Below are 10,329 nucleotides of genomic sequence, written 5' to 3' on the forward strand. Positions count from 1 at the left end.
AAAACTATCGCGATATTTTACTTTTGCTATTAATTAGAAAAATTATCAAACTAACGCGATATTATTTATTCAAGTATTAACGTGTTATTTTGTAAAACTATCGCGTTACTTTCTTAAACTAACACGTTATTTCTTCAATTTATGAAAACTTGCAGTGACAAACTATCGCGTTACTTTACAACAATAACGCGTTATTTCTCCATTTTAACGCGTTAGTTTCCAAAACTAACGCTTTATTACACAAAACTATCGCGATATTTTACTTTTGCTATTAATTAGAAAAATTATCAAAATAACGCGATATTATTTATTCAAGTATTAACGTGTTATTTTGTAAAACTATCGCGTTACTTTCTTAAACTAACGCGTTATTTCTTCATTTTATGAAAACTCTCGCAATTATACGCGAATATAAGTATGATCCAATGAGAGTCTGTGTTATTTCCATCTTTTGGCATTAGAAGCAAAATGACTAGAATCCACGGAGACCGAGATAGATTTTTGCCAAGAATAAAAAAGACAGTAGATAATTGCCTCAGATTGGGAAAATCAGAATTAATCCAGAAATAATAACAACTGTACAAAATACAGGTACAGCATTAAATAACATAAACAAGCAAATTAAATCGCAATGTCTTTTTCAATTATCTATTGGAAAAAAAGATAAAGAACTTAAATGAAAGTAATAAATATCCCTATACAAAAATATTAAGATTATCTTGAAACGAAAATTTTACCAAAATCATAACCATTCTGACTACAGAAATCTATAAAAAAAAAAAAAAGAATCAGAATAAGCGAACACACTCTTTTAATAGAAAAGGGTCGACATCTCAAGATCCCTAGAGATCAGAGATACTACAAATTCTGTAATGAGAAAGAGGACGAAAAACACTTCTTTCTCAAATGCCCTAAATATAACTTTTATAGGGGAAAAAAACATTTCGACTCCATGAAAATCAATTCTGAATGGAAAAATACTGCTGCTAAAGATGACATGTTCAAACTTAAAATATTACTAAACCCCACATCTCACAGTATAATTAAAAATAGTTTCCTTTATAGACAGTCATTAAAACTGAGGACGGGAGACCCAAAACAATAATTTGAACTGCTATTCTAATATTGTATTGTTTATTTTTGTATATATGTTATGTTTGTCAGAGATCGTGTTTTTGATTTATATGGCAGTAAAAGTATTTGATTTGATTTGATTTTGATATTTTCGAGACGGAAAATCTAATAAACATTGAATTGACTTCAACAGAGACATTATATACCTCTGATTTCAACTACAATACAATAGTTTCAGAGGTGTATCCCTTCGTGTGTGTGTGGGTGTGTGTAAACATTGGGGGTTAATATGTATGTAAACAGTTAATGGATAAGATCATAAGAGCCATTAACAACGTCTGAATGACAGCTCAACATGCCCTCTCTAGGGACGACACCAATAGTCCAATGTAGGATAAAATAAATCACATTTTTTATCACTGACATCCCGCCCCTTTTCTTAATTTGGGAAATTTATTGACCAACAAGGGCATATGCTAGTATCAGAAAATACTTTTTGTGTCATGGGTCCATGGGTCCTGTTTTCCCCCAACAATATATGTATGTTCTGTTTTATAATTGACCTTGACATCAGTTTTAAAAATTATTGGAAAAAAGTGATGTGTATTTTCAAAAGTATTTTATTTTAGTAAGCCTCTACTAAGTCGAGGTGAACTATTGGGTAGGCATCGGTGTTAATGTCCGCATCATCCTCATGAGCGTTCGGTTCCATGCTTAGTTCTAGGAACTATGGCACCTAAAATCATGGAACTTGGTATGCAGGTGGAGCAGCCAGCACTAAAAATGTTGGTTATGTTTACGTCCAGTTGTATCCCATATTAAGATTTCGTCAACCTTGTATATGCATTTCTTATTTGTAGTGCTTGTCAAGTTATACAGTACCCATAACGAATAAATATTGTAGCTCCTTGTAAAGATTCAGCTTACAATAAAATTGGTTGGATTATTGGTATGATTTCATTTTTTAAAGGGTTAAGACAAGAATTCATTCAAACTGTAAAACAATTATAAAGTGCCTGTAAGTTTCGGTAATTTTAAACCCGATGGTCACCTCTTTGTAGATTGGAGCAATTTGCTATGGCGAACCTAAAAATAATAATTTCAATCCATATCTAAAATCTGAAAAGTTGGAAGTAAATCAGACAAGACCTCCTTGAGATGAAACACCGGACAACATGCGAAAATGGATGAAGTTTGAAAAACTAGGCAGGACAGGTGGTTTGAGTAAAACAAAAACACAAGATGAGTAAATTGGCCAAAAAAATCCAGATAGACTAATAAAAAAAAAACCACAGAACCAGACAGAGTAAAAAATAAAAAGGCAGGACAGAGATAACTAAAAAAAATGCAGAACCTTAAATCTTCATCCTACAAACGGATTCGGAAACAAGGTTTATCTTATATTAATGGTCCCCCTTTATTGATAGGTGTACTTAAAAAATATAACATGCTAAATAAAATTGTATCAAAATTAATGCTAATGTCAAGGTTTAGGTCATTACCATTAAAAAATATTTTGCCTTATTTTCAAAGCAACATTTGTTGACCAAAGACATTTCTAAGCCTTGTTTTTATGCGAATAAAACAAGTGTCTGTACCCGGACTGTACATCCCTCTTTCCTCAACATCATCGTCATCATCAACCCATATGGACCACGAACTTTCAAACTCTTAGCCAGAACGAGGGAAAATAGGATTACCCTGAGGTTTAAAATCCAATACGCCAGAAGTGTGTTTTGTCCACACAAGACTAACCAGTGACGCTCAGATGAAAAAAGTTTGAAAGCCAAAACAAGTACGAAGTTGAACAGCACTGAGGATCAAAAGTTCAAAAAAGCTGTGCCCAATGCGGCTAGGGTTTTCTGCTTGGGATAGGAACATCCTTATTATTTAGAATAATTTAAACTTTTGCAAACAGTAAACTTTATAAAATGACTATTTAATAGATATACATGATACAACCGAAGTATTAACTAACTACAGAATAAAAACGGATACATTACATAAACCAACATAATCCAGCACAAAAAAATACACACCCGAGTTAGCAAAAGCACACAAAATGAGGTCACATTTGAAATGCTAAAACAGCACACAAAGTGACGTCACATTTGAATGTGACTAAAACTATTTCTCAAAAATAAGATACTAGAATTAGGATTGATTTAAGATTATATTTGTAATACTGATATTACATTTAATAACAATGAAAATTGCAATACTTATTAATATCAAACAGCGGTAGCAATTAGACAATTAACTATATTATATAGCTATGTCAGTGTTTATTCTGAATCAAACTGCAAACGAAATACATCGTATAAATTACGTTGAACCAAACCAAAATCTAATAAATGAAGGAGGTGCACATGGTTAATTTTCTTTACCATAACACATGAATATAACAGAAAAGACGTCAAGACATTTGACAAAGTCCGATGAGAATTACAAATATAACATCAAAACTAAATACCTGAATTTGGGATAGAAAAGTACCGTAACACGTCTTATAGCAATACGAATTCACACTCAGCAAAACAGTCACAATCAGGAATAACATAAGTCACGTTCGGTAATTAAAAGATTAGACGACGTAATGACAAACCACAATCTAACACGTGGTAAAAATGTCCTGAGTTGGTTTGGACAAAGACACTTCGTATGGATCAACCAATTCGTGATGGTGTCCGTAAAATTTACGGAGTGTCAATTTCAATCTGTCCTCCTCATAATTTGTTGGAGCAGTTTCTGCGTAAGGAGCACACTCCTGTATATGAAGTCCGTATAGTGTGAACAAGCATGAGAATAACGTATCAATTGAGATATGTAAACACCATACGAAGGGGCAGAGTGTATGTTACTGCTGAAATCGCAAACATGAAGGAAATAATCTTCAAAATATTGATGGTTTTCTGTACCTAGAGAAGAAGAAGAAGAAGAAGAAGAAGATGTATACATCTTTATTGCATTAGCAAAATACAAGGTACATTCATTATATAGGACAAATACGACAGAATAAATATGAATTAAAAACAACGTTTTTCAGATATAAAAATAAATCTATGCGTATTTCAACTTTATCTCCCAGTTGTGAGGCATACTTTAAGACTTTAACAATGGCATTTCAGGAGAACCGTTTTTATTTGAAAATAAGGATTCGTCTTTGCTAGATTTTGAACATTTTTAAAAAGGCTAGCATTAGTCTTATCACGATAAATTACACTGTGTCCTTCAGAAGATTGTTGCTTGTTCTTTGTATAAGTGTCTTGAAAATAAATATCACGGAAAAAACTAAACATAATTTACATTCCTCGAAACAAATTTTACTCTACGGAAAGTATAAACAAAATCGCACTGCAAAGCCGACAAAGAAACATGTACGAGACTGACAAAAGATAAAAATGAATACTCCAGTCACGAGAAATCCTCCGACCCCAAGAATATCAAATGGTCGTCCCCTTATTGATCAGTGTATCGAAAAGGTCAGTTATCAAAGGGACATTACCTGTCAATTTCTAATTCACCGAATGGACTCAAGTTCTCCTTTTTGATTTATGACACACTTAAACATATATCCAAATTATGAAAAATCTAAAATAAACAATTAAAGATACATGAACTCGATATATGTATCAGCATTTCGTGTGTATTTGAGTCTAGATGCCATCTTATTAACCATCGAGGTGACCACCGTAGACTGCTGACGGTTATGCAACCCAGTATTAACATAACTATAAATATAAATAGATAGAGAACACATGCAATTTGATTTGTCTAGGTCTGTTCATATCATAGGTTAAAACATATGTTAATCATCGTTTTAACTGTAAAAGAATGAGTTTTTGCGGATCGAATCAGTCAACCAAATGGTTTACCCTCGTTTCACTTTTAATGTTGAGATTATTTTCCCTTTTAGCTGAATATGCCTAAAGTTTACGTGAACTCGATCATATCTACTGCGAAGAGGTTAACTGAATTAAAGGTCTGATGAATACGGACTCAAATGAGATCGAACTATTCAGTTGCAAGTGAATCATTTATCAGCGATATTTCTTACCTTATTATCATGACAAAATTGAACAAAATTGGCTGCTAAGAAAAGAATTATTATTTTGCTATTTCACTTTCAATTATAATGATCTATGATTGAACAGAATAAAACAGAATCAAATTGTATATCTAGCTAATGTTCGGAACTCCTTGAAAAGAAAATATCGACGATTGTTTTGCCAATTATTCGTTATGTTAACGGTGTCAATTATCTAAGTTATTCAAATATCATGGTTTTATTGATTATTCGAAAAACAACATTATTTTGATATGCCAATGAATAGATCGTAGTATAAATGGATCAATTTACAAAGAAGACATATAGAAATTAAAGTTGTTCCGAAAATATCTTGTCTTATGTCTGGAGGTCTATTTAACAAGTTGAAGTAGGTTGGTTTATGAAGGAATATGTGCACAAAATACCCGTCTGTAGCTGATGCCAAAAGGGAAGTAAGTCTTGCTCAAATTGTGTCTTCGTTATAATTATCAGACTTTCAAGGTGAACTTCTGACACAAAAAAAGAAATATACGTTGACTGATAAACATTTAGTCTACCTCTTCCGTCACACATAGCGTATCGTACTTTTGTCATAAATATTGAACCTGCCGATACAATCATGATCCGTGTGTTTGTTTATGGGACATTAAAAAGAGGACAACCAAATCATCATTTGATTGAAAGTGTTGTAAACGGAAAAGCTTTGTTTATTGGCGAAGGAAAAACCGTTGTTAAATATCCTCTTATCATTGCAAGCAGATGCAATATTCCATTTTTATTACCAGTTGAAGGAACAGGGGAGGTAAGTCTGTATTGAAATAACACTTAATTGTGTGCAAGATATATATGTTCCGGACCATATGAGTATTTGGACCATACGCGTATGGTCATGACCGTATAGGTATATACTCATATGGTCCGACCGTACGCGTATGGTCGGGGTAATTAACAAGTTAACAGTTAATATAATCAACTCTTCATAAGGTATGACCGTTCTAGTTGTCACGTCATTAAAAAGACGAAATCAAAGGTCATTTTATTATTTATTAATGATTAAAAGATCAAATAAATAAAGATAAGCAGTTTCACGCATTTGATTTTACTCACTAGTCACAACTATAGTAAACACATTTTATACCTATGGTCATTATCGATTTGTTATTACGCTAAAATGGCAACATGTCGACTTGGGAAGATATTTTCCAAAATTTCGTAAAGAAAAGTTATGGAATTCCCAAGACCTCGGTATCACTGCACTAAGCTGCTAAGAATGTTAACTAATACTCGAAAGCAAAAACTGTAAAAGCGAAGGATCGTGCAGAGTCAAGACGTGTAAATGCAGAAAAGCTATGGTACCGTTACTACCGTGTGGAAATAAATTTCACACTACCATGACTACGCATACATACAAGAATACAATTAGCGATAAAAACTAACTATGACATCAATATTTAATGTTTATGTAGCCTTTGAATTATAAGTTTATTGTATTATTAAAAACAGTTCTAATGCATACATGCATGTACATTTGAAAAAAATATCTATATGATCCAAATATTCATATGGTCCGGCCCGTTAATAACCAAACGAGTATATACTCATATAGTCCGACCATACGCGTATGATCGGACCATATGAGTATACGCATATGCGGTCATGACCATACGCGTATGGTCCAAATACTCATATGGTCCGGAACATATATACGAACCTACAGTATCTCGGGGTCGTTTGTCTTTTTAGGTCTTTATGAGTGCATTCCTTTCTAACAAAAATTTTGTAAACGTTGTATGGCGTTTGTTGTTGTTTTCTAAACGCTACAAAAGTAGAAACAAATACATCGTTTTATCAGTGTTTACTGATCCTGTTTGACTGAACTTTCAAAAATGCATGCACATGTTGTTGGTATTTTACAGACTTTTTACAAACGTAGAAACAAATACATCGTTTAATCAAGGTGAAGTTAGAAACAAATGTAGCGTTTGTTAAAAACAAACGATGAACGACAAACTGTAGACGCATTTTTAGCGAGTGCATAGTTTGTCAAAGTTTATGTAAACTTTGCAAACTTATGTTAGAAACAAATGATCAAAACATGTGCGCGCTTTAACCGTTTGCATCGTTTGTGTTAGAAAGAAATGCACCCTATGTTTGTTTTTAATTTGTCATCGGAATTACTATATATAGTCATGAATGGTATATAGGTAAACTTAAATAACATGTATACATGCTGGGACTATTATACTAATGGTGCATTTCTTTTGTGTTTAGAAAACAACAACAAACGCCACACAACGTTTACAATTTTTTTGTTAGAAAGAAATGCACTCTTAGTTTAATAGTCCCAGATACAGGTGGAAAAAAGTTTAAACAAAACGTATACTAGTAATATGTATATAAATTATGATGTAGGGAACATCGCGTTAAAGTGCGTTGGTATATGTCACGACAAAGTGCGAGTGATGCAAAAAAAATCCGGATTGGGATCATTTGGTTCTCCCTTCTTACTATTCTCAAATATCACGCACTTTATTTTATCAAACCATCGCGTGTTAGCGTCCCCATCGCACTTTAGAGTTCTCTATATATATATGATAATATATACACCTAAAAAAAGATAATCATATATATATAATTTGCTTACACGTATAGGGCAGGGGTCGTCAGAACCTCTGGAACCCCATAGGAATGGTTGTTCTAAAACCCATTTCTGCATGGTTATACAACATGTGTACATTCTAATTCTATTTAACAGAAACTACCGCATTTTGTATTTTTATTCTTTGCAGAATATAACTGGAGAGGTATATGAAGTTGATGAAGACATGTTGAAATGTTTAGATATTTGTGAAGATTTTCCAAATTTATACGATCGTCGTCCAATCAAAGTTGTGTTAAACAATGCCGTAACTGTTGAATGTAAATGTTATTTTCTTATAAGGTTTAAAAACAAACTCTTAGATCTTCCATTTATTGATAATTATTATTCGGAAGGACCACATGACAAACCGTATTTACCGGAACTAGACGAAGAATATGATGACTACAGCGAAGTACAAGAAATCGCATGACAGAAAACTAAGGAAAAAATATCTTTGACTTATAATTTATAGTTATATGAAACAGATAAATGCATAATAACTTTTGTTTGTGTTCTTTGTTTTCTTATGGGTTTCACATTATTATAAGATCCTCCCTGTAATTTCATTTTTATCCTTGAGACGATTTACAGATCCGACAGATGTTTTGGTTCAAAAATAGACAGCTTATATCAACGACTTTGACCATTTGTCAAATGAAAGCACTACACCTACAGTGAGCTTTGAATGATCGGAAAATTCAGAAAAGAAAGGTATCGAAACACACGAAGAGTTTGTGTATCATGACTAAAAGGGACCTTACAAATAACCAAATCCGGTCAACCGAGAAATAACCAAATTTCCATCTGACCTCATACCTGTCAGACAATTTCCTTCTGACCTCGACCTCAGTTCACAAGGTTAAGTTATCAATTCTATATATCAGCATTAGGTCGACTATATTTGATGTATGGAATGATTCACGGTATAAGGTGTACATGTCCAACTGGCAGGTGTCATCCGACATTGACCCCATTTTCATGGTTCATTGGTTAAAGTTAAGTTTTTGCGTTCTTTTTTTCAATACTATATGCAATGGGTCAACTATATCTGGTGTATGGAAATATTTTACGATGTAAATGTCAGTGTGACATTTTTTTATTGACCTTGACCTTATTTTCACAATTCATTGTTCATTGTTAAGTTTTTTTGTTTTGGTATGTTTTTCTTAAACTATAAGCAATAGGTCAACTATATTTGGTGTATGGAATAGTTGTATGGTGTACATGTCCAACTGGCAGGTGTCATCTGATTAGATACTATAAACAATAAGGTCAACTATATTTAATGCATAGATTGATTGTAAGGTGTCTGTCATGGTTCATCTGACCTTGATTTCGTTTTCATAATTCATTGATCAATGTTAATCTTCTTGCTTTAGTGTGTTTTGTTTTTTTTTGAAATTATAAGCCATAGGTCTACTATGTTTTAGTATAGAATTATTGTAGGGTGTACATGTATTTTCCTGTTTTTGGTTTATTTCATCTTCGCTAGCCAAGGGTTACGATCCACTGAGGATGGAAGTGGATCGTAACACTTGGCTAGCGAAGATAGGTTTATGTGACCTTGGCCTCATTTGCTTGGATCATGTTAAGTTTATGTGATACTTGTAGTAAAGCTTAATATTTAGGGCATTCAACATAAAATCAATTATCAGTAAAGCAGGCGAGACATATCAGGTTGTGTACTCTTGTTAATTAAGCGTTAGAGAACACATGCACCATTGAAAAATTATAGTTGAAGACTAAAACTCTTACCAGATAAGACCAGCATAATCTACTGTATAACTGATTTAGGAAACGTCTTGCTCTTTGGTCGGGTTGTTGTCTCCTTGTCATGGCATATTTCCATTCTCAATTTTAATTGTAATAATACTATAAGAAACATGTAATCACTTGGAAGACTTCAAGTATGACCCACGATCACAAATTGAACTGTATGATCTGTCAATTTTCTTTCTTTTTCTGATTATATTGGAATATAAACTGAACCAGGTTAATAGATTAGATTGATATATGTTTCTTTGGGTGTAATATTTATATATCGCATTAAAACGACTGTTTTACTTTGCAGATAATTCACGGAGAAATGTTTGACGTAGATGAACCTATGTTGAAACGTCTAGATGCACTTGAAGGTCATCCTGCTTGGTATAAACGAGTAGAAATTCCGATCGCTTACAGCAACGGGTGTTCCAAATGTTGGTGTTATATGCTGGAGCATTTCAAACCTGGTCTTTTACACTTACCATACATTTCAAAGTTTGATTTCCATAGTCTGCCTAAAGACCAACAGTACATGGCACCATCAGCGAGATCTAAACATGATACAGAAAACTTTTGGATTGACGTAAAACGAGAAGAGTTTTATATTTCACCATTGCAGTTCGAAGAACTATATCCCTACGCCAAGGACAAATACTAGACTATACTTTTGTACTTTGGTAAACGCTAATAACTGTCCTTTCCTATAGCTAGATTTAGATATTCCAGTTTTACAAGGGAAACTCTACACTAAAATATACGGCAAAAGGGACGATTTTTCGTTCCCTTTTGTTAATTTTCTTTT

The 10,329-nt window shown here is 33.1% G+C and overlaps 1 protein-coding gene across 2 annotated transcripts; it reads left to right on the forward strand.

Moving 5' to 3' along the window:
• The first annotated feature begins 5,580 nt into the window (after positions 1-5,580).
• Positions 5,581-10,329, forward strand: LOC139510126 (putative gamma-glutamylcyclotransferase CG2811). 2 transcript variants are annotated; one of them, XM_071296437.1, is made up of 3 exons: positions 5,581-5,924; positions 7,912-8,041; positions 9,835-9,995. In XM_071296437.1, the coding sequence occupies exons 1-3, from the start codon at positions 5,742-5,744 to the stop codon at positions 9,855-9,857; spliced, it is 336 nt and encodes a 111-aa protein (XP_071152538.1). In that variant the 5' UTR covers positions 5,581-5,741; the 3' UTR covers positions 9,858-9,995. The 2 variants fall into 2 exon arrangements, with proteins under 2 accessions (XP_071152538.1, XP_071152537.1); XM_071296436.1 differs by lacking the exon at positions 7,912-8,041 and having other exon boundaries at positions 5,582-5,924; positions 9,835-10,329.

The sequence above is a fragment of the Mytilus edulis genome, chromosome 2, assembly GCF_963676685.1.
Source record: "Mytilus edulis chromosome 2, xbMytEdul2.2, whole genome shotgun sequence".
In the NCBI taxonomy this organism is placed as follows: domain Eukaryota; kingdom Metazoa; phylum Mollusca; class Bivalvia; order Mytilida; family Mytilidae; genus Mytilus; species Mytilus edulis.

Excerpts from the sequence above, each read along its gene's own strand:
- LOC139510126 (XM_071296436.1), top strand. The coding sequence starts at position 5,742 with ATGATCCGTGTGTTTGTTTATGGGACATTAAAAAGAGGACAACCAAAT. Across the intron at positions 5,925-9,834 it reads CAGTTGAAGGAACAGGGGAG|ATAATTCACGGAGAAATGTT; the intron begins GTAAGTCTGTAT and ends TTTACTTTGCAG.